Source organism: Synchiropus splendidus, chromosome 14, assembly GCF_027744825.2.
Source record: "Synchiropus splendidus isolate RoL2022-P1 chromosome 14, RoL_Sspl_1.0, whole genome shotgun sequence".
In the NCBI taxonomy this organism is placed as follows: Eukaryota; Metazoa; Chordata; class Actinopteri; order Syngnathiformes; family Callionymidae; genus Synchiropus; species Synchiropus splendidus.
In genome coordinates this window covers 4,593,045-4,613,935 of record NC_071347.1, presented here as the reverse complement: position 1 = coordinate 4,613,935, position 20,891 = coordinate 4,593,045, and the positions used below count along the sequence as shown (strand labels likewise).

The following is a 20,891-nucleotide window of genomic DNA, read 5'->3' as shown; positions in this document are numbered from 1 at the left end:
CCTGGAGAATTTTTGACATGAAAATGTAATGTAATGAAAAATGTACATGACTCATTGGGAGAAAAATACAGGCTTATAGAAGAATATCTACTATTGTGGACATTTATGATATACTCTAGGGTCATTCTACTTAACTAGTGTCATTTGTACCTGGCATTTAAAAAAAAATACTGGCAGACAAATAATTTTGATGGTTTCTGGGTTCATTGTATCAGGTAAAAAAAAGTAGCAAAGCTTTTTCTCCATCCACGATCAATATCTGGTTCAAGGTGGGACAAAACCTCTCCAACATGATTGACAAAAAATATCTCTCTCTCTCTCTCTCTCTCTCTCTCTCTCTCTCTCTCTCTCTCTCTCTCTCTCTCTCTCTCTCTCTCTCTCTCTCTCTATATATATATATATATATATATATATATATATATATATATATATATATATATATATATATATATATATATATCTCAATTTCCTCCTGAGTGGAACCTCCAGTGACGTAGATTGTTATGTATTTGTCAATAATCTGATCCGCCGCTTTTCACCTTCCATGGGACACGCCAGAGGAAATCCACAGACGCTAGAGGGCAGCAGACAAAACCAACCCGTAGTGGGCCCATGATCATGCTGAGCCTTTGTGGAGAGCAGGACAGACAAACAGGCTTGGAAATGACGAATCATTGAAAAAAAAAAAAAAAAAACTTTGTTATTTCAATATAACAATATGATGTGTCTATTCTCAGAAGATTCAAATTCAATTAGATAATTCAAAAATATTTTGGTTTCCTTGGCCTATATTTGATTTATCTCGGTGTTGCCTTTACAAGTCCAGTAATTTGCTGCAATTGAAAATACATTTCTGGTGTTTTTTTCTTTCTTTCTCGTGATTGTTTTGGTGCATAATAAACAGTTTGAAAAACCACTGGCAAATTGCAGCTACTCTCAGTCCTCATTCTCTGGAGGGTAGTAAATGAAGCATGAATTCTGCCTCACAAACATGGTGATTTTTCAAAGCAGTATTGGCTTTTCCTGAATAGGAAGCGGTTTGCCGGTTACTCAGAACACAACAGAACCACCTGATGGAGCCGGCGGCCAGAAGAACTTCACCTCAAAGCAACAGAAAGCTGCTTTATGTGAGACGGAGGGAGGAGTGCCCAGAAAGGACTTTGAGAAAAGTTGTAACTCTGAGTTCCCTAGCAACATGATCTGTGAAGTGAAGCCGGATTTATTCAGTTCCTTCTCACTGGAACATTTGCCTCCATCAGGGAGTTTCCTTATTATCCAGCTTTACTTTTTCCATCCTCAGAATCTCTCTCACACGCACGTAAAGCCAGACATTTGTTCTTCAATGAGTGTTCCAATAGCAGTCTGAGCAGGACTTTCCTTCACTGTAAACACCCACTCTGTTCCAGACCTCAAAGTTTGCAGCTCCCCCACCGAAAAAGACAAAAGTGTGAATGCATAATTAATATTGAGAAGCTGTGATTTTAATTGTTGCAGGTCTTCAAAGTCGCCTGGTTGCATTGTCTCCAAGTGTGGGGTGGCTGTCTCAACTGGCGAAGTCTATTTTGTGCCCAAGTGCAGCAGAAGCACCAACAGACAACGGATCCAAGCCTCGCCTCTTTTCTCAGGGTGTCTGATCGCACAATGGACTTCCTTAGTCTGCACACAAAAGAGGCCTTCAATGAAAAAAAAAACACCCAGTTTCAATGGCATTCCTCTCCACAATGAGAATATATGCCACTCTGTTGTATGGCATTGCCATCATATGTAATATAAAAGGTTTAAAACACAGAAAAGCACGCTCCTTTCAGGTTCCATCAAAGGGCTCTTTGCATTTCCAAAAAATCCTCATCTATTTTTGCTGTTTGATTCTGTGATTTTGTCTTTTTGTTGTTGTCCAAAGACCATGATGAATTTTCAAATCTGTGATAACACACCACGGCTTATGTCCTGAAAATATAATTTTCCTTTTACATTTCTTTCCTACATGGAATTAGACTTATCAGTACATAACTTCCCCAGTCTGTGTCAGTCGGAGATGAAAATCGAATCAGTCATAGACATGATATGTGGGCCCACACCATTGTTCCTCACAACCTAGCCAGGTGCTGAGACACAACACTGGCTCACTGAAATATTAACACCATGTGCTACTGAGCCCATATTCCCACAGTGGCCCCAACCTTTTGTACAGAGGGTGCGTGAAAAGGCTTCACCCAAATCTATACGCACGTGTGGATTAATGTTCTCTCTGCTCTTCGTTTACATCTGCAACAGTATTGAATTTAATTTTCCAAGATAAAAGAGGAATCCATGTTGTTTGATGGACCGGATTTTCAACAACGCGTGGAGGAAAACATGCCTGTACTCGACCAATATAGCTCTAGACATCCTTGCATTTCACTGAAACATGGCTGGAAACTTTTTGATTCAAATGCAAGATATAGTCGAAATCAAATGCCTTCCAATAATTTTCTCCCTGTAGTTCCTTGAGTTTCACCGTCACATTTGAATAACATGCCCTAAACACACCCCACCACTCTCAGTCAAATGCTCGCATTCACAGTCGGTGGTTTCCGAGTCGATGTTTGTGCCCTGTCTCAAGCCTTTTCACTTGACGGGATAAAAGTTTCCTTCCATGATACTGCAGCTGACTTGACCAGAGGGAGCGGCGTGAATGAGCCTGAGGCCTTGTGCCTCTGTGACACGATGGACTGACAAAAGCTCGCTCTTTCTTTCTTCTGTTGCAGAGGAACACTACTGAGAATATGTGTTGGGAGGGGCTTCTGCATGGGGAAAGAGCCTTTTGAAAGTAGCCATGACATTAACTTTGTTGTCACCTAGATATTGTACATGTAGGAAAAAGTATCAGGCGACAGGTTAATTAAAATGTTTTTATTCTATCTGCACTTATTGTCCTTGGTATTTCCACCCAGCAATCTTGTGTTTTTATTTTTAAATCCTAAATGAATATTCTTTGACCTGTTCATCTTCAACTTTCTCATTAGTGGTTGCGGGGAGCTGGAGCCTAAAATTATCCTTTGGTAAAAGACACTTAATCCAGGGTGTTACTGCTTGTATGTCATATTCGCCATAATTTATGGCAGACCTGGGCAAAGTGTAGCCTAGGGGCCACATGCAGGCCCCCCTTTTACCCACACTCCTTTATTTATTTTTACCATTCATTCATTCTGAAACAAAATCTTTGTCTTAAGACTTCATTTTCTATTTTTTCTATTTTGATTTGGCCTTTAAAATAATAATAATAAGAATAATAATAATAAGAAGAATAAGAATAAGAATAAGAATAAGAATAAGAATAAGAATAAGAATAAGAATAAGAATAAGAATAAGAATAAGAATAAGAATAAGAATAATGGGTTGAAGGTTGATGACCCACGATTTAGTGGAGGCTAGAGAACTCTAGCGGTCAAAATAAGAAACTGCAGGAACAGAAAGCGATAACGTCATATAAATTTGTTAATTAGGTTTAAGTCAAGGTAATATAATAAAACGGTTACCGGGCCAAATACTGATGAATGATATCGTGTACTATTGTATTATCTTAGTGTAAACGTCAATATATAATTTAATATAGATTTATAATTTAATATAGAATCATAATATAATACAGAAAGAAATAACGGGTCGAACCTGTATGAATAATATTAATGATAATAAAACAATAGATAAATGGTAGTCGTTGCTGACGGCTCCTCAGTGGTTTGACTTCAATGCTGGTGATGTCACATTTGAGCGCCGGACAGACGTGCGCACTGACAGGAGTCCTTGGCTGCTCGGCCTGCTGGAGGTGAACTGAACTGCGAGGACAAACATGCAGAGCTGGACACAGTTATATCGCTCCTTGGCTGCGGTAAGAACCTGGGTTACCAGCAGACCGTCGCCATGTGGCTTCTGCTGTTGTTTCCTGTGCCTTCGTGTGAGCTGTCTGTCTGCTTTTGGACTTTTGCTGCGGGCCTGGCTAATTCCGCTAACCGCTCCGGTGACGGGCTGAACCTCATACAAGACTCCGGCTGTAAACCAGACGGCTATAGTTGTGTGATAAAGTATGGGCGTTTGAGACGAGCCGTCTAAAACGATTAGTCTTTGTATAATTGTTATTGTTTAACCTGGATAATTCGGTGTTGTCTAATAAGACGTGCGATGCCTTAAGTCGGCAAACGTGACAAGCATCCTCCGTCGTCCTTTAAATACTTAGGCAAACCTCCTCCCCGCTTGTGCTCATGTGTTCATTCCTTCATAACCAGTTTGCTTGTGTCGACTACACGTGTTGGCTCTTCATTCCAGCATGTTGTGCTCGTAACACGGGCTTAAGAGAAACGCGTCAGTTGAACCACACCTCGCTGCTGTGGTGAAGTACTGTTTAATTACTGCCCGAAATACTACGTTTTGAAGTTGCATTACCTGTTCTATCAAACCCTAAATATACTTTCTTTGCATCGGGGCAAATAACAGTCAGTTGATGTATGTATCATCGACAAAATGTTGATGGTGTAATATGACGCCTGCGGTTTAACAGTCCACTGTTTTTCTTGTAACAGTATCAGGAAATAAAACCATAAAATATTTCTCTCGAGTGTCAGTGTTACTGTCTAATACACTCATGCGGAAAAAACGTCCCCTTTTAAACGAGGCCACTTTTAGAGTTACAAGTCCATGTTATTAAGTGACGTTAGCATGCTAGCTCTATTAGCATGTGTTATGTAACGTGTGTTATGTTTTGTATTGTCATCACCTTCACGTCGGTTCTAACACCCTTGTGCAACAAAGTAATACCAAACCTGTTTTGGTGGAATACACTGTATAAGGATGATGTGGTATTGTCGATCCTATTATGCATTATATTTCCTGCTGTCTTTTTTATTCAAAATGTAATTGCTGTACTTTATACTGGCTTATTAGTAACTTCATTGTCTGGTCATTAATGTGTATTTCCCCCCAAATAATGTATCTCCATGTTTCTCCCCCAGCGGAGCCATCAACTCCCTTGCAAACTCCATGGTGCTGCTTCAGTGTCCGTCCGCAGCTATGCTGACAAAGCAGCAAGTAAGTTGAGGATTAAATGTTATCTTTATTAATGGAACCCTCCAGTGAACTTGAACCAGTTGTCTGATAACATTTCCACACACATCATGCTAGTTTTTCTAACTGGAATCACCGCAATTGCTGTGTTTACGGTGGCTTTATCGTATGCTGGCAAAATGTGTGATAAATATACAAATGTATGGTTGTTTCATGATGACTAAATGATTTGGGTGGGATTTGACAAGCAGGGTTCAAATGTCACTGTCTTTGTCAGTGACTCAGAATTTTGGACCCTCAACTCAGATCTATCCAACTACATCCCAAAACAAATTCTTTTTCATCAGTATGTGTCTTTATTTTCATCATTATTTGTTTTTATTTTTGGTCATTCTGCCGTAAACATTTGCAACTTTTTGTCTGACGCTGAAGAAGCCTCATGGTGCTGTCTGTCTATAAAGAAATGTAAAGGCCTGAAACAGTTAGAGCTGTTGAGTGTTGTGGAGCTTGATTTTGTCGTGAAGATGAAGAGCAAACATGCTGTCCTATTTGCTTCCAGCTTCCCTGTGTTATATATTCATCTTCCGTTTTTTTGTTAGTTCACAATTGAATTCACTCATCCGTTTGGTCTTATGTTTGCAGTCGATGCAGATGTCACAGTGGTGGGCTCTGGTCCAGGGGGCTATGTGGCAGCCATCAAAGCAGCACAGCTTGGATTCAAGGTCAAATTTCTTAATCTTATTCCATAGTGTGTCACTGCCTGGCCTCCCTTCTGCTGTTTTCAAACTAAGTTTACCAAGTCTATTTGTTGTTTCCCATTGTTTAATACATTGATTTAAAACAAAAGAAGTCAGCTAATTTATTCTGCATTTGCTCAAAGCTTTACCCAAGATAAAGAGATCTCAATATGTATTCAGTTATTTTCACGGCTATAACTTTTTTCAACTCAAAGTTTCCTTTGAGTTTCTATCAGGCAGCAGATGTGTCTAAACTCAGATTTAAAACTATTTTATTGTCAACTCGAAGATGGTCTGACAATATTTACACAACCGGCTTTTTTTAAAAGACGGTTCATGTGAATGTGTTTATAAGTGATGATTTCTGTGTGCCAACATCCTCGTGGGCTTCAGCCTGATAATGCTGTGCAGCATGATGATGTGATCATATTTTGGCATCCAGCGGCTGATGTTGAATACATGGGATCAGGAGATATTGGCAGCTATTGTCTTGCAATCTAAGCAAATGTGTTTTCATCTGTGTGGGTGAACTATTATTCTCTAGTCTTCACACACATACTTTTCTTAGAATGATGTAATACCCTTGCTTTTAATGAAGTTGTGCTAATATTGTTTCTGACTAGGACATAAGGACTGTGTACATTTAATTTTTGACTACAGTAGTGCCCTCTCCCGGGTGGGCTCTGAACATGAGAGCACTGAAGCTTCATCTGCCCTTCATATGGAACCTCTTGCGGTTTATGAAGCTATGTGATGACAGTCATTTTCTTGACAGACTGTGTGTGTGGAGAAGAATGCAACACTGGGCGGAACCTGTCTGAATGTTGGCTGTATCCCATCAAAGGTCAGTGTGTAATTGGATTTTTAAGTGTTACATTGAGAAGATTTTTCCAAAAAACAATGTTTGTAACTGAATTCATGTCTTCTTTAGGCTCTGCTAAACAACTCACACCTGTACCACATGGCTCACGGCAAAGACTTCGAAAGCAGAGGCATCGAAAGTAAGGCATCGGGGAACGGGGGGTACTTGAGGTTCTGTATACTGAGTTGTGGTTGACTTGGAGCCTACTCATGCATTTGGGCTGGTTTTAATCAATTTTAAGCCCTGCATATCTTCTGTGTCACTCGGGATTGTGGGGCGCAAAAATAATGTGCGTGTACGTGTAAGGTGTGACGCACAGTTTCATGCTTACTGAATTATTCTGCTATGTTTGATTTAGCTATACTATCTGAAAGTTATTTCCCTCTTTAATCTCATTTTCAACAAGGCTACTTGACTAGTAGATGACAATGTGTTTGATTATATTTTTTAAAAGCTAACTTAAATAATGTCTTTATTTCATAAACATGAATTAACCACAACTTTGCTGTGAAAAAAAGCTAGTTTTACCTCATTGCAAGTATCTGTAGCTGTGGCATTAGGTTAAATATAAGTAGTTTAACCCCTTTATTAATTCTGCATTGTTGCTGTCAAAAGAATCAAAATGTAAGCCTTTAGGTTTTGGGAATAGCTATAAGGACTCCATTCCTTTCAAACCTCATTCTGAACAGCCACAAGTGTATGCCCCAACACCTTAGTCCTTCCGTACTTTCTTGCTGATTCTATCTCATGGTCAGATCTCTGTCCAGTACTACATTACTTGACAGTCCCTGATACATTTTGGATTGATAACTCTGCACTCCGTGATAAATCTATGCTACACAATGGTGTTAACTGAAGTCTCAACAGTTTCAGGCATCTCGTTGAATCTGGAGAAAATGATGGCGCAGAAGAGCGGCGCAGTCAAGGCACTTACAGGAGGAATCGCACATCTATTCAAACAGAACAAAGTCAGTCCACCTCATTTATTTATTTTTATTTCTTGCTCTGTGAAATGCTGACGACACTAACACTGGTATCACTCCTAAGGTAACACACGTCAATGGGTTCGGAAGAGTGAGTGGTAAAAACCAGGTCACTGCTACGACAGCTGACGGCAGCGAGCAGGTCATCAACACAAAGAACATTCTGATCGCCACGGGCTCTGAAGTCACGCCATTCCCAGGGATACAGGTGAATCATTGTTGAGAAACAAGGGTCTGATTTTAAGCTTGGTTTATTGATGTTGTTCTTCTCATGTGCTGTGTTACAGATTGATGAAGAGAGTGTGGTGTCGTCTACTGGAGCTCTGTCCCTTAAGAAGGTTCCCGAAGAGCTGATAGTGATCGGAGCTGGTGTCATCGGAGTGGAGCTGGTTAGCATTTTTTGGGTCTCATGCTTTAGTATGTTGTTGAAATGAAAATGAAGAAGAATGTTTTTTGCATTTATAAATGGTAGGGGTCAGTGTGGCAGAGACTGGGATCCAAGGTCACGGCTGTAGAGTTTTTGGGCCATGTTGGTGGGATGGGCATCGACATGGAAATCTCCAAGAACTTCCAGCGCATCTTGCAGAAACAAGGGCTCAAGTTTAAGCTTGGCACCAAAGTTCTCGGCGCCACTAAAAGGCCGGATGGGAAGATTGATGTTGCGTGAGTGAAACTGCCAGTCTAGAATGTCCTCCGGATTATCCAGACATCCTGAGCCACTTCCAACCAATCTGCTTTTGTTCCAGTGTGGAGGCAGCCGCCGGCGGAAAGAACGAGACTCTGACGTGTGACGTGCTGCTCGTCTGTATCGGCAGACGACCTTTCACTCAGAACCTGGGCCTGGACTCTGTTGGTATCGAGCTTGACAACAGAGGACGCATCCCTGTGAACAACCGGTTCCAGACCAAAGTCCCCAGGTATTCTAGTTTTTTTTTTATGGGTTTCGCTGCAGAGTTGTCTTTAAAAATGGTTGAACTGTCCCTATGTACATTACTGGGTGAACATATCGGCATCTTTGGTGAACGTGATCTATTACATTTGTAATATCTGTGTACAGTGATCAATCATTTTTTGAACTTTTGATTTTTACCCTCAGCATCTATGCCATTGGAGACGTGGTGGCCGGACCAATGTTGGCCCACAAAGCTGAGGACGAGGGCATCATCTGTGTGGAAGGCATGGCGGGTGGGGCCGTGCACATCGACTACAACTGTGTTCCTTCAGTTATCTACACACATCCTGAGGTGGCCTGGGTCGGTAAAACTGAGGAGCAGCTCAAAGAGGAGGTGAGAGGTTTGTGTTGGATGTCTATAAATGGATATCTGAACTTGCTGTGTGTTTCACGCTGTCCACAGGGCGTCCCCTACAAAGTTGGCAAGTTCCCCTTTGCTGCCAACAGCCGTGCTAAAACCAACGCAGACACCGATGGTCTAGTGAAGATCCTCAGCCACAAGGAGACCGACAGAATGCTGGGAGCTCACATCCTTGGAACTGTAAGTTGTTCATCTGCCTCATCAAACATGTTGCACTTGGTGATGTTGAGGTCAGCAGCAACAGTTCATGAAGGTGCTCCACTTGTATTTGGTGATTCGAATCACTTACTGATGCCACAAATATTCACACTATGGCTTCATGGCACATTGTCTGTTGGTGTAATCGACAGTCTCAGTGTGCGACGTTATTGACATACACTAACAATGTTTATTTATTAAAGATTATTGACATATCGTGTATCATGCATGGCTGGAAAATAAAGTTTTGCATGTTAACGTCACCACTGTAACGCATCCTTTTACCGACAGGGGGCAGGAGAGATGATCAATGAAGCTGCCTTGGCGATGGAGTATGGAGCATCCTGTGAGGACATTGCCAGAGTGTGCCACGCTCACCCTGTAAGTCCTGAGACTACTGCCCATCATCAGATACCCTGAAGCTGTTAAACCACATTTGTGCTTTTTTTCTCTTCCCCCCTTCACAGACGGTCTCCGAGGCCTTTAGAGAAGCCAACCTGGCTGCCTCTTTCGGGAAAGCCATCAACTTCTAGACATAGTTGCAACTTCACTGTACATAACAAGGAGGAAGCAGGAAGCTCGGCATCATGGAAACCTACAACCTGTCACCTGAACTCTACTGCATTTAGTTCATGTTATTTAAATGTTCTCAATTGACAAAATAAAAGTGGGTTTATGGAAAACAATTCTTTTGATCTGTCAATGGATTCTGCTGTTGTCTGAAATGGCTCAAGTTTCATCTCTATCAAGGGTGAGTTTCACTCATCTTGTTTGCTATTTGATGCAGATTTTACAGCTGGTGTGTGACGGGTCTGGGATCTTCTGCCAACTTATCAATAAAATCTGCACTGCACTGCGGGTTAAGTGTGACACCGTTTTGAGGTACTGAGTACAGTAAGACACCATGGTGTATTTTCTGTTTACATACGTAGCTACTGTTTAATTCTGACGCTAAAGTGAACAAATAGAACCAGGGCTGAGCCTGTTGTTCACAACTGTTAAACGTTAGTGAGAGACTTGTTTTTCAATGTTTGTCTACAAGTAAAAAAAAAAAAAAGCCAGTCGAGGGCACTGCAACTTACTGATATACGCCGACAAACATGTGATGAACATGTACACAGAGATTTGAAGGAGAAACGGCCTCCAGCAGAACTCCAACCTGATTCGAATATTCAGAAGTCCAAGGCTCCACCTCTGTTGACTGTGTGTTCAGTAGGTGTGGCGCTCCACTGAGAAGAAACTTGTCTTGTTACAAATGGATATCTACATTTGGAGGTAGAGAAAACAGACGGCACCTGTGAACTAATGAGGGGGACGTGTGGTTTATACAAGAGACCTAAGCCTCCCGAGTAAGAATGATCACTGATACCGAGGTAATCCATCCTTTTCCTTTTGTGAGTGGAGTTTTCTCTGTCACTCTTCAAAACTGCTCTGATGACCAATTGTTTACTTTGAGTTGCATACATTGAAAATGTTCCTCTTACATGGTCATCACTGTTTTATGCGTTTTCATCACCCCCTACTGTTTTGGTTTAAAACAGTTTAAAATAAATAAATAAAAAGCTTACTATTGCTGGAAGTGCCGTGGTAAACAAAAATGTATATTATGTATATTAACAAAAAAAAGAAGAAATATGTATATTGTTATAAACACTTAGCACAATACTGAACTATTGATGTATTAACTGCTCAAAATGAGGTTGAATGGTTTGTTTGGCAAATGCTGCATCTCTCACTTTAGTCTTCTGTGTGTCAAATGTGCAATGTTCCCTTCCTTCTGATGTTTTGGGTGGTGATGGCCTCAGAACCTCAGCCACTCATGAAATAAAGAGTATGATGGCTTCACGACTCTTCGATGCAGGAGGCCTTGGGTGACTAGTTTAACGTCCAAGAATAGTCAACCTGCAGCACTTACTGAAAATGCATACAAACAAATTGTTCCGGCTCAAAGTACAGACTGCACTATCCTCCCCAGACAGCACGATGGTTTGTGTTTCCTGGCAGGAAAACATGTTCTTTCATTTATTTAGCAAATATTTTGTGAGCAATGTTGCATATACAGTATACTTGTGTTTGGCGCTGCAAAGTGTGTATTTTTCGATGTCGACATACGACTGCATTAAGTGCGATGGAGACATTGCACCTATCAGGCACATTTTCATCCTCATTTCAAAAGGACTTTTTGAAAGAGTACTGCAGTTTGTTGACACCAATGTTGAATGGGTTTGTCCACGCTCAGCATGGCCATATAGTCAGCGTGGCATGTGATAGTTCACATGCACTCTCTGTGTGTCCCCGCACCTGTCCAATTGCTCTGGGCAGAGCCTCCAGTAGAACATGAGAAAAGATCTCCTGCCATGAGGAGCGGTGGTGAGTGATTTGAAATGGTTTTTGTGTTGAATGTGTGTTCTTTTCTCATTTGTTTCTCATGTTTTCAAAGACAGCGTCAGCTGCTCTGCATGTTAGGATGCTTTCAGTACGTTGTCAAAGGAGAAAGAGGGATAATAATTCCAGTTCTTAGTAGCAGTAGATTTGACATTCAACATTAAAAGGAAAAAAATAGCAAAGCTGTTATTGTGATGCGTATCGTATTGTGAGGTTCAGTCATGCATTTTAATTAGTTTGCGACAGCATTTGGTCTTTCTGTCTGTGTTCAAAGTAACATGAAAAGTTAGGGATGGATTTGGATGAAATCTGACCTGGGACATGGAATAAATGTTTGAGTTTTGGGTGTGATCCGCATCACCGTCCGGATCCAGGGACTTTTTAAATTTCATTCTTTAACGCTGGGAGACTGTGTTGGGGGTGAGTTGAAGCTGCTTGGCGGAGGTTTGTGCTCTCTGAGTGCTTTCTAGTTCCAAATGAACTTCATTGAAAATAAAACATGCAGCACAAAAACCATCTGAATATCTACTCTAAACCTTTAAACCTCATCTAGGACAATGTTTTGCTCCTCTGCTCTTAGCTCGTGTGTCAACAGCCTTTGGCGTTTGGAATATAAACTTGTTCTTCTGCAATGTACACTTTAATATCGTAGTCAAGATTAAAAACAACTTCAGAACAGTCTGGACGAAGCCACATCGGGTGTTATTGTGACCTATCACATAGATTTTTATTATGTTTATTTGGCACTACCTTGTTGTAACATGTTTGTGTTGCATTATTTTGTTTTCTTTCAACAGTGTCTTGTGCCTAAACATACTGTATCCACAAATGTATACACTACATTTTGTTTAACCACAAAGTGTGAACATCTTAAGTCCAAAAGTCCCACATTAACCCTGAGCCAAATCATTAAAAAAAAAAAAAAAATATATCTGGACACATCAGTTTATTCCTGTGAATGTAGTTAAATGACTTTCTTATGGATGCAATGGTCAGGTAAGAAGAATGCATTTTAGTGGTGATGTAGAAGGAGGAGGGTGTGTTTCCTCCAAGAATCAACTTGTTTTACGTCGAAGTCCTGCAGTGGCTCGACTTCCTTCCTCACCAATGAGCTTCCTGTGAGAAGTGCATGTTTGGGATTTTAACAGCGGCTTGGAAGGCACAGTTCAGTGAAGCCATTTATCTGTGAGTAAAAAAATGATATCTTATCTTCTGTCGTGATTTGACTTTCAAATGAAGGTAACTGTACCTAAATTTGTCGGCACCTTTGTTCAAAAGTTATTTCATGGTCAAAAAACTCAAACAGTTGAGCATCCCTTTGGTAGTTTTAATAACTTACTTATATTGTTATTTTATTCATTCATTGCTGTAATGGATTTCAGAATTTTGTTTTACTAATAAAAAACAGAAAATAAACACTTGATCTGAGCCCAACCAGGTGTAGAGCCGGTACTGACCACTGCAGACTGCTGTCCCCTCCATGAATGCCGTTGTCTTGTTTGAACGAGTGTTGTCCCCAGAATCACTTACTGTATTTGGCGACAATGGTTGCTAAATTCAGTAAATGTGTTTTGCTCTGGACATCAGTCGGAAGCAGAACACTGAACAGAAGCAGTGAGTCAGGCCAGCAGAGGGTGGAGGAGTTGTTGACATTACTGGTTGACTTATTAGCTCCAAGCTTCATTTGTGTTTTAGCTGGTAGGACAAAAATGATGTGGTGGACAGTAGTTTGCTCAGACTTTCACAAATGTAGAGCTGAATTTTTTCCTTTTCCTTTTTTGAATTTTTTCCTTTTCCTGGACTATTATTTCCTGCTAATATTCTGACTGTGTAACATGTAAACATGTCATGGGTCCAGCAGGTTAGTCAGGTATGTATGTAATGAGCACAGGTAAACATGTTGTATCTAATGTTAAGGTAAGACTCTACCTACCTATCTATCTATCTATCTATCTATCTATCTATCTGTCTGTCTGTCTGTCTGTCTGTCTGTCTGTCTGTCTGTCTGTCTGTCTGTCTGTCTGTCTGTCTGTCTATCTATCTATCTATCTATCTATCTATCTATCTATCTATCTATCTATCTATCTGTCTGTCTGTCTGTCTGTCTGTCTGTCTGTCTGTCTGTCTGTCTGTCTGTCTGTCTGTCTGTCTGTCTGTTTATCTAGTATCTGTCTGTATGTCTATCTATCTATCTATCTACATTAAGCATCTAATGTAATTGATAAATTATCAAAGCATCGTACTACTTCTGTATTACAATAATAACAACAGTGTGCTGTTATTTTGTTATATCTGGTCAATAAATTTGAATCAAAATTGTGTAGAAGCCATCATAAAAAAAACCCGAAATAAATAACACAATATTTTAATTGATCTTCGCTTCCAATCCAGTTGTCAAGCTCTGAGTATATATATATATATGGTGTTATATATCAGTGTTTCCGCGACGTATTTGTGTTTGGAGGGGTGGACCTCGTGATTGGTGGATGTCAGCTATGGTGACCATTGTAATACTTGTAACATTCAAAACAGTGATGGGAATTTAGCAATTGGCAAAATTCACATTAAGGAATGGAAAATGTTCTGAAATGTCAGGCATTTATTCGACTAAGAGCTGAACAGATTTCTTTACATTATTATCTCCAATGTATATTCAATATATGCCTAGGATCGTCATGTACAAGTAAACTGACACTGTTCCATCTTGATATTGAAGTCACATTAACGTGCAGTTGAAGACGGTGGACATCAAAGAACCTGAAGCAACACTTTCGATTTTATCCACATTTTTATTCTTCCTCGAACTGATTAATGAACCTCATGAATCCGTCTATTGTGATACTTGCATTTTGTCCACTTGAGGTAACCTGTCTGTGTTGCTGAGGCTAAAATGAACGATGAATAGATTTCTTTCACAGACTGCACTGTTAATTCTTCCTCAATTTCTTCACTTGACCGGTGTGTAGTCTATGAAACCAGTACCAGGGTCTGTTTTTCTCTTTTCTCTCTGGCATCTCTCATATACGTAGAGATTGAATCCGACAGAATCTGGGTCTGATAAAGGGTGCCATGGTCACCTTCCTTTTCAGGCTGTTCGGGACCCACAGCTCAGGTGTATAGGTGCCAGATTAAAGTGCGAACCCCAAGAAATGTTTCATTGTTTTGTTTTTATTTTTGCACTGTAGTATGTTTTTGTGTGTATTAGCACTTTTGCATCAATGGTGCTTTCAACTGTTCAGCTCATGGATTGTAGATGACATATTTTGGCCTTGGTTAAGCGCCAAGCTCAGCGGCCTTGTAACATGTCTTGTAAGGTTGTGAGATAAAGCTGTTTGTTCTTGGTGGAGAGCTGCAGACGCCGATCCCTCAGGCATGTCAGAGGAGAGGTTTGCTGTTTGTTTGCTGTTGTGCATCATACTTAGTCATCGTGGCTCAGAGGACACGTACAATTTGAAAGAGTGAATGAAGACGATTTCAAGCCAACTGTACATTATTAAGCTATGGAGAAATCCTGCTTCAGGTGGACTCAAAGCTCAGATGTAACTAGGACAATAAAAACATTAGCTCCACCGAGAAATGTGCGAAAACTTTAAGGGTCTTTTTCTCTCTGATTTTCTTTCACTAGTTATGATCTGAGTATCATTAGGCTTCACTTGTCGGTTAATAACACTGTGATTTTTTTTTGCTTCCGCTGCTCCTTCTTTGAAGCTCTCCATGAATTCATCCCGCAACATGTCGACCAACTCGTCTCAGCCTCGCATGAGACCTAAAGCCAACATGAGGCCCACTGTGCGTCCCACGCCGGCAGCTTCTTACACTGCCTCTGTGAACACGACCACAAACCCTGCTTTTTCCGTCGCTGTCGGAATGGTCAACAACATCTTAAACGAGATTCCACGTAAGTCCATGTCACATTGATCAACCGGTGCACCGCGGTGCAACTTAGCCACCCAGTGTAGCTCATGAACGCTTTCATCTTAAATCTAACATGCATGTCTGATCCCGCAGTGCCTCGTTGGGCTATCTACGCCATCTCTGCGGTGGGTGCCCTCCTGGTCATCGTCGTCTGCATCTGTATCTGCTGCAAGTGCTGCTGCAAGAATACGAAGAAGACCAAGCAGAAGGACACCAAAGTTGACCTGAAGGCATTGAATGCAAATACCACCACAGCTCTGGTGAGTTGCGCAGCACATCAGGTCCTCCAACAAGTGTCTCGACCATCCTCAGTCCATCTGTTACCATTATTGATCTTTTAAACGTCTTTCATACATTCCTTCAATGACTGGTGAGGTTGACTTTACACCTTGTGCCAAAGGTCAAACGTTTTGGGTAACTTTCAGCAATAGTTTTGATTCATTCAGGGTTAGTTAGTTAGTTAGACCAGAGTCTAATGTCTGGCAAGTTGGAGTTGGAAGGAGACTGTGTTGAAAATAAATTAAAATATAATACTTTTTCTGCGGAAGGCTGAAATGCGTTTGATATCCCCTTGTACTCTGCCACTTCACCTTCCGATATATTTTACAGTGGTCATTCCAGCAGAGATTAATAGGCGTCACTTCAGAACCTGTATAATGACACCCTTTTACCAGCTTCTGACACACTCTTCCCACAGTCTTATGGGTTTGTACTAAGGATGCTTGGTCGCCGATCACGATCGGCCGTGATGTGTGAATGCTGATCACTACTTGTCACTGCCGATCACAACAACTGATCACGTGTGACAGCCGGCGCTCTGATGAAGCCCCGTTGTGATGTATCCGCTCCACCCCACTGGCTGCTCACTAAGCAGCAGCATGTCTGCTGTGGAGGTTCTTTCAGTCTGTGCACATCTGAAAATGCTGTGCAGGGAAGCACCTTCAAATTAAACACGCTGTTTAAAGCGCCAGCACTTGACAGAGCACCGAGAGTTTTCCAGGCTTACCAGACCACTAGTTCCTCAGCAGCAGGCTGTCAGCGTAGCTGACGCTTAGCAACACCGGTCTGAGCGTGACATTCGGAATGATCAGAAATAATTATTAATTTCACAGAGCTAGATGACCAACCTTCCTCTGGTGTCGTTTACGCGGAGACGGAAACGCTGTTTTGGAGTCAGGTACAGCGTTAGTGAGCCACCTGAATCTGAAACTTTTGAAAACATCCGGAGCGGAAACTTTCATAAATGCTGTACCCTATGTTTCAGAGTCTCACTGTAAATACTATATTTCATGGACCTAGCCCAGTCTCTAGAGATTCACTGCGACGTCTCACATCAAATTAAATGTTTTTCATTTGTCCTTTTGACAAAATAGTAGCTGCATTCATCAAGCTTTTTCCATTTTTTTGCCTCCTTGGAAAGGTACATAAAAACGTGCCTGAAATAAAATGATTGAAAGTTCATTTTTTTCACATCATGTACACAGAAGGCCTCATCATTTTGATGACAAATTCATTGTCAATCCATGTGATCGGTATCGGTGATCTGCAATCTGGCTGATCGCTATCGGCGATCTGCATCAAAAGTCCTGATCGAAGCTTCCCTAGTTTGTCCGCACATTTCACTCCAGCATCAGCCACTAATGCTGAGGCTGGTGAAAGTATGCCTCTGGAGTGCACCTGATCTGTTCCATGTGAGAGTCTGCGTGCTGAAAACTTGTTCCATCACTCCCCATGGCGCAGTTCAAAAAAGCAAACATATATTACAAAATTATATTCTATAAATAGTAATGCACAATGACTTGAATAAATAACTAATCGGATTAATCGAATAATAATAATTCTGTTTACTGGTATGGAAGTCGTACTCAATCATCTGGTCAGGTTATGTCCTCATATGTTTGGGAACATTAATAAATGTTACCACTGTGACCAGTTAGCTGGTTAAATAGTGACTTGGAATAAATATTTTTCTGTATTCTGAGGTGTCCTGTCAGGTGAGGGAACGATATGCTTTGAGAAAGCACCATTTGCACTGAAAAGTTTTCCAATGGTTTTAGTACGTTCATGGCTTTAAACGTCATTTTCTAAACTGACTACAATTGTAAATAAAAAAATCAAATGTTTCCTTGTGCCTCTAGTGAACTCAAATGTCTTCAATAAAGCTATCTGAAGTCATCACATCAATCCAAAAATGGACAGCAGTCTCAGCAAATGGAAACATTTGGAGAAAGAAAAAACATTCTCTCAATAAACTTCTGCTGTCCAGCAAAGTAGTTGGAGCGATGACCGTCTGAAAATGTTTGTTTGAATGAAAAAAAAACTTCTTTTCTCAAAATAATTACATGGAAGAGCTTTAGGTTGTCTGTTCAGGTTTATGTGAATTTATAAAGAAAATGTCTTCTGCCCTAAAAGGTACAACCAAACGTGACAGACGTGGATTACGGTGCTGCAAAGAAGCCGAGAGGAAAACTGCTCTACTCCCTGGAGTATAATGCCCCACAGTCAGAGGTGAAGCAGCATGACTTTGATTCAGTCACGAGTGAGAAGGTGCCACGGTAAGATTGACTGAGGCTTTCATTACAGCTCATTGTGGGCATCAAACAAGCCGACAGCCTGTTGGCCATGGACATGGGCGGGAGCTCGGACCCGTACGTCAAAGTTTACATCATCCCTGATAAATGTAAAACCTACGAGACCAAAGTTCTGAGAAACACGCTGAGACCTGTCTTCAATGAGAATTTCAACTTCCAGGTGAATTCAAGTGAGTCTTTATCAGATGAGTATTGGGCAGACTTCTCATTGTTCTCCTGTTTCAGGTACCTAAGTCCTCACTGGGGAAGTCGTCTGTGGTGATGCAGGTCTTCGACTTCAACAGATTTTCCAAGCATGAAATGATCGGTGAGATTCGGCTGCCACTGGCGGAGAAAGACCTGAACCATGTTAGCGAGGCGTGGCTGGAGCTGTCTGAGCCCGCCAAGTTTGAGGTCAGTTGCACCGCTGCTCTGAGGGGTGAGCAGAAATGGATCAGCGTCACACAGTGGTCTGACTCGTTGCGAATGAAGGCTTTAAATATTTGAACAAAAATATAATTAGAGAGTTCTAGTATTCAAAATATCCTATAAAGATTCATTTATTTTCGAAAAACCCCTAAGAAACTTAACCTCTACGTTGTTAATTTTGCATTCCATCAATAATGAATATTGAATGACCCATTTTTAAATGTGGTGATGCAGATTTTTGGTATGTTGACTGTCTTCCTTTCCTTCCTTCCTTTCCTACAGGAGGAGAACCTCGGTGAGATCTGCTTCTCGCTGCGTTATGTTCCTGTCAACAGCAAGCTGACTGTGGTGATTCTGGAGGCCAAGAATCTGAAGAGCATGGACATTGGAGGAACGTCAGGTGAGTGTGGAAGGAGAATCAGAGATCATGTCCTGTACAAAAACATAAATGCCAAATTTAGACACCAAGGTCACCAATGAACTTAGGCATCACAGTTATATAGACCAGTGGAGAAGGTCCGATATGGTATCGAACGATAACAATTTCTTCATAGCAGACATGTTTTATATGTTTATGATAAAAGGATGGACGTCTGAGAAATGTCTTGCCATATTTACTCGCTTCTTCTTTCTTACAGTGAACACAATATGTCTGCTTAACACTGAATTTAATGTGTTTTATGGGAACAAGTAGTAGCTAACGCTAGAGGTGCCGAAATGCATTTGGTTCAAATTACTGCCAGGCTGCAGTTGTCCCAAACTAGGTACTGTGTACAAAAATGTGATGCAAATATGGATAAACTGTACAAACAATACAAACAAGTATTATACAGTTACATGTCAAAGAAACGCTGACTGTGCAACATGTATGAATGTGTGTAGATCCATATGTGAAGGTGCAGTTAGCATTGGACAAGAGGAAGTGGAAGAAACGGAAGACATCTATTAAGAAGAAAACACTCAATCCTTATTACAACGAGTCATTCACGTTCGACGTGAGCTTTGATCTCATTAAGGTGAGTTTCAAATGAATTTATGTGACAAATACCTGCGACATGAGAAGTGGTGATGACCATAATAGTTATTTTGACCGACGTGTTTGTCCACTTCACGACCTCAGCGAGTCAACCTGGTCATCTCTGTCTGGGATCACGATGCTATGAGCCGTAATGATGCCATGGGGAAGATCTACCTGGGCTGCGACGCCTCAGGGAACCAGCTGAGACACTGGGCCGACATGTTGTCCAACCCTCGCCGGCCGGTGGCGCAGTGGCACAGCCTGCTCACCCCCGAACAGGTCAACTCCACGCTCACGCTGAAGAGCAAGGTCCCTGGCAAAATCCGACGCTAAAGCAATAAGAGAAAGAGTGATAACCTTTCACAACCACCACTTATTTAACTGTGCATGACAGAAAAGATGATTTTGCTATCTGTTGATTTATATTGCAATAAACAAAACAAGCACTTAGCATTGTACATTCCTATTACTTCTATTAAACAGCTCTAAACACTAGATATTCCGTTTTCGTGTCCAGTCATTCATTCATCCTCTCATTTTGAGGGTCACAGGGGCCTCTGATCGGTCCAAGTTGCAACACTAAAGAGGCACCTTTGACTGATGGCCAACACATGATATTGCAGAGTATTTGCTGCGACAGTTAACAATTTGTTGTGAAACATTTTCATAATTTTGTAGCAGTGTATTTATTGTCACAGTTGGACCAAGGGTGCAACAATAAAGGTCTCTCATGTAGTCAGGAAAATATACTTCACTCAAGCTACTTTTCCAGGAATTCATTTAACTCTCAATAATATTACGGCGGCCCTCCAGAACAGGAATGATCTGATCCAAGTGCTGAAAGTTTTCAGAGAGACATATATATATATAGCAGTGTCCATCGCCTGGCACATGATTTTCACTGACCCGGACTTATCTTTGCTTGTTGGCACAAGTTGCCCCTTCCTTCACAAACAACCCCTCCCTAGACAGTCCCATCCGAAACAATTAAGCCGAGCTCAGCAGAAGCATCTACATGCTAAGTACCGTCTCCAGGGATATAACTCCACCTCATTAAGAGGGTAGCTTGATTCGCTCAGCTGCTGGTGGAGATCATGATGAGTCAACTGCTTCTTTCTGGGGTTCAAAACATCTGTGGTGTGGTACAATTCACCACCTTACTGTGACACCACATGTTGCTTTGTGCATGTCTTCTTCTTATTATGTTTTTGCTGGCTTTGGTTTGTCTGTCTGTATTCAAAATAACTTGAAATGTTACAGACGGATTCAATTTTAATTGACAGGAAATGTGTGCAGTCAGATAAAGAACAAATGATTGAATTTTGGAATTGATCCGGATCACAGTCTGGATCCAGGAGTTTTTTTTAGGATACTTTGTCATTGGGATATTGTTTTTAGGGTGGACTGAAGCTGCTTGGCAGAGGTTTGTGTTGAATGCTTT

The 20,891-nt window shown here is 41.1% G+C and overlaps 2 protein-coding genes across 4 annotated transcripts; both read left to right on the top strand.

Moving 5' to 3' along the window:
* The first annotated feature begins 3,746 nt into the window (after positions 1-3,746).
* On the top strand, positions 3,747-9,819 carry dldh (dihydrolipoamide dehydrogenase). The gene is made up of 14 exons (XM_053885211.1): positions 3,747-3,871; positions 4,989-5,064; positions 5,683-5,762; positions 6,553-6,621; positions 6,709-6,778; positions 7,507-7,607; positions 7,687-7,830; positions 7,910-8,011; positions 8,095-8,285; positions 8,369-8,539; positions 8,719-8,908; positions 8,978-9,115; positions 9,425-9,514; positions 9,601-9,819. The coding sequence occupies exons 1-14, from the start codon at positions 3,833-3,835 to the stop codon at positions 9,664-9,666; spliced, it is 1,527 nt and encodes a 508-aa protein (XP_053741186.1). The 5' UTR covers positions 3,747-3,832; the 3' UTR covers positions 9,667-9,819.
* A 143-nt stretch (positions 9,820-9,962) lies between these two features.
* syt8 (synaptotagmin VIII) lies at positions 9,963-19,881 on the top strand. Of its 3 annotated transcripts, none has more exons than XM_053885213.1 (9): positions 9,963-10,506; positions 15,227-15,416; positions 15,527-15,693; positions 17,846-17,941; positions 18,017-18,184; positions 18,250-18,417; positions 18,715-18,832; positions 19,315-19,448; positions 19,553-19,881. In XM_053885213.1, exons 1-9 carry the CDS (start codon positions 10,489-10,491, stop codon positions 19,781-19,783), a joined length of 1,290 nt encoding a protein of 429 aa, XP_053741188.1. In that variant the 5' UTR covers positions 9,963-10,488; the 3' UTR covers positions 19,784-19,881. The 3 variants fall into 3 exon arrangements, with proteins under 3 accessions (XP_053741188.1, XP_053741189.1, XP_053741187.1); XM_053885214.1 differs by lacking the exon at positions 9,963-10,506 and adding an exon at positions 12,660-12,703; XM_053885212.1 differs by lacking the exon at positions 9,963-10,506 and adding an exon at positions 13,263-13,388.
* The last annotated feature ends 1,010 nt before the right edge of the window (positions 19,882-20,891 follow it).

What these genes read in the sequence shown, in the direction of transcription:
- dldh (XM_053885211.1), top strand. Translation starts at nt 3,833, where the DNA reads ATGCAGAGCTGGACACAGTTATATCGCTCCTTGGCTGCG. An exon ending in CAGCACAGCTTGGATTCAAG is followed by an intron (nt 5,763 to 6,552) that starts GTCAAATTTCTT and finishes TTTTCTTGACAG; the next exon opens with ACTGTGTGTGTGGAGAAGAA. An exon ending in TTGGCTGTATCCCATCAAAG is followed by an intron (nt 6,622 to 6,708) that starts GTCAGTGTGTAA and finishes TGTCTTCTTTAG; the next exon opens with GCTCTGCTAAACAACTCACA.
- syt8 (XM_053885212.1), top strand. Translation starts at nt 13,362, where the DNA reads ATGTCATGGGTCCAGCAGGTTAGTCAG. An exon ending in CTGAGCCCGCCAAGTTTGAG is followed by an intron (nt 18,418 to 18,714) that starts GTCAGTTGCACC and finishes CCTTTCCTACAG; the next exon opens with GAGGAGAACCTCGGTGAGAT. An exon ending in GGACATTGGAGGAACGTCAG is followed by an intron (nt 18,833 to 19,314) that starts GTGAGTGTGGAA and finishes GAATGTGTGTAG; the next exon opens with ATCCATATGTGAAGGTGCAG.